This window comes from Phragmites australis, chromosome 6, assembly GCF_958298935.1.
Source record: "Phragmites australis chromosome 6, lpPhrAust1.1, whole genome shotgun sequence".
NCBI lineage: Eukaryota > Viridiplantae > Streptophyta > Magnoliopsida > Poales > Poaceae > Phragmites > Phragmites australis.
The window spans coordinates 45,551,678-45,554,215 of record NC_084926.1 but is presented as its reverse complement, the minus strand read 5'-3'; the positions used below and the strand labels follow the sequence as shown (position 1 = coordinate 45,554,215).

The following is a 2,538-nucleotide window of genomic DNA, read 5'->3' as shown; positions in this document are numbered from 1 at the left end:
ACAAGTGCTCCGTTTCTTGCTAGCTCGGCTCGAGATGGAGAAGAAGAGACGGCACGGTGAAGTCATCCAAGGGAAGCGATGGAAATACATGTGTTGAGATTGCTACTGGACTACAAATTCATGGTTAGCATGTGACAAATCAATCACCAAACTTTATTTTTATGAATTTGTGTCTGCCTTGTTGCCTTTATGAGAGTACTAGTAATAAGTATGCCAACAAAGCCAAAATGTCAGAAGCCCATGACTTAATGAGAAAAAGGGAACCAGAAATCGGGCAATAGCTTGATAATTATTTAATCATATGTGATTTACCCAAAGCAATGAACTAGAACATTGAAAATCACTATCACAGCTCATATAGCTAAATAATGTACTCAAAAGCTCATATGATCAAAAAGAAAAAAGGAACCAAACAAATTTTACGAGACATACCGGATACTGATCCGTTCAAATGTGAAATATGGTTGAACCCGTGAAACTGAACCATCATGAATTATTTATAATTGGGGTACTAAATTGGCCAAAATCCGGAGTGCTACAAGTTAACATGGTAAACCATCAATTCAGAACCAACCAAATGGACCTACAAGCTCTAAACAGAAGAAGAAGAAGCCAGGCAAAAAAACAACTGCTGAAGTCCATAGCCAATTAGAGTCTATCCAGATTCATGGTCTTTACCTGTTTACACGGAATGTTTGCCCAAAAGCTCATGACATCTAAATCTGGAATAGATAACATGCATATCAGTTAGGAAACTCCATCCACAGTCAATTGTAAGCAGACAAGTATGAATTCAGTTGGTAACAATTGTTCAATCACAGCAGAGTTTGCTCAATAGTCATGACAGAATGACAGATTGACAGAGAGGAATGAACATGGCACTAGGAGTATCTAAGTTGAGCAATTTATTCTATTTTTAACATACATAGACATAGTACAAAGAACGGGGGAAAATTATCTGCACTATCAACTTACCAGAGACCATGCTAGTATACAATTTTTAGGTACCTTATAAATACAGATTCAACGGCCATGCTGTCATAAAGTTAGCTAGCTAGTATGGCAGCGGAAAGAACTAGTAGCATCCATCAGTGTTGATGTCTTTGGGTGCCAAAGAAGCCAGCAGCAAACAGGCTGAGGTTGAGGCGCCTGACTGGTTGGGTCTTGTCTGCCGTGCTCCTGGTGCTGCTGCTTCTGCTTCTGAAAGGAGTGAGACCGGCATCTGCTAGGCTGGTAGGTGACGAATAGTGAACGCTGCGGCTGCGGCGGAGCCAGTGGAGTCTGTTCTTGAGCCGGGGCCGGTAATGGTGGACATGAGCGTGCCCAACAGAATCACCCGGGAGTGATATCTCAGAAGAGTCCATTCCATTCCCAGTGGAAGACACGGAGTGGCTGCCGTTGAGGCGAATACCTTGCGACTGTGATGAGGAGGAACTTGCAATGGCGCCATTGCCCGGGTGGTGGGCGTACCTGGACCTGGAGGACTCGGAGAAGGACCTGTTGAGCAGATGGCCTGCAGGCCTGGCGAGGAAGCCCCTGATTGCCCAGACTTGGTTCCACCTGAGGCTCTCCGTCCTCCTCTCGGCCACAGCAACGCCATTGCTTGTCGTACAAGGAGCAGGAGGAGCAGCGGAGATGGTGGAGGAGGAGGCATCCAATTCCAAGGACTGGCGGGAGGGGAGGCAGGAGGAGTGGTTGGCGGAGGCAGAGGTGTCGCAGCAGGCGATCCAATCGCTGCAGGACTGACGAAGGGATCGCTTGCGCTGCAGGTAGGGAGGCGGATCTTGGCCGTCGGCGCCGCTGGTCGAGGGGGCCGCCTTGCTCTGCTCCGGCTCCTCCTGGTTTGCTCCTTGGTCCTCTAACTGGAAGAGGTGAAGGAGCGTGGTCCGCCCTGCTCCTGTCCTCCTCCCCGATGTCGCTGTGGAACAAGGAGGCAGCGGGTCCTCTCCCTCCTCCAGGTCCAGGCCCTGTAGGTGCTCCTGAGGGGCAAGGGAAGGAGGAGGCTGCGGGGAGGCTAGAAGACCAACTAGATTGATAGCGTGGAGCCTGTCGAGCAGGCAGGCGGAGCAGAAGCCGGTGAAGGGCGGCTCCGAGGGGTGCTTGGGGCACCTCCTCCCCGACGCGGACGCAGCATCGGCCCCATTGCCCATCCGGATTGGTCTTGGAATTGGATAGATTGGAGTGGCGAGAAGATGAATCGGAGGCGCGATTCGGAGATCTGAGGGGCGAGGTTTGACCGGGGAAGGCTAGGGTTTTGACCACCGGTCTGGTCTGGTCTGGTCCGTCGGGGGAACCAACCAAGAGGCAGCCGAGCCGGGAAGAAGACGAGCGGAGAAGATAGCCGTTGGGGGGTTGGGTTGGCTCCGCTGGACTTGGGCCGAAACCAGACTTGGGGCACATGGGCCTCGACGACATGCAGGTTGCTCGTGCCACGCATAAAATTGTAGCTCGCTTCTCTCTCTCTCTCTCTCTCTCTCTCTCTCTCTCTCTCTCTCTCTCTCTCTCTCTCTCTCTCTCTCTCTCTCTCTCTATATATAT

The 2,538-nt window shown here is 50.8% G+C and overlaps 1 protein-coding gene across 1 annotated transcript; it reads right to left on the bottom strand.

The window, feature by feature from the left end:
* Positions 1 to 792: 792 nt before the first annotated feature.
* Positions 793 to 2,331, bottom strand: LOC133920743 (uncharacterized). Its single transcript, XM_062365336.1, has one exon. It carries the CDS (start codon positions 2,148 to 2,150, stop codon positions 1,089 to 1,091), a length of 1,062 nt encoding a protein of 353 aa, XP_062221320.1. The 5' UTR covers positions 2,151 to 2,331; the 3' UTR covers positions 793 to 1,088.
* Positions 2,332 to 2,538: the final 207 nt, after the last annotated feature.

Coding starts and splice junctions, on each gene's coding strand:
- LOC133920743 (XM_062365336.1), bottom strand. CDS start 2,150: ATGGGCAATGGGGCCGATGCTGCGTCCGCGTCGGGGAGGAGGTGCCCC.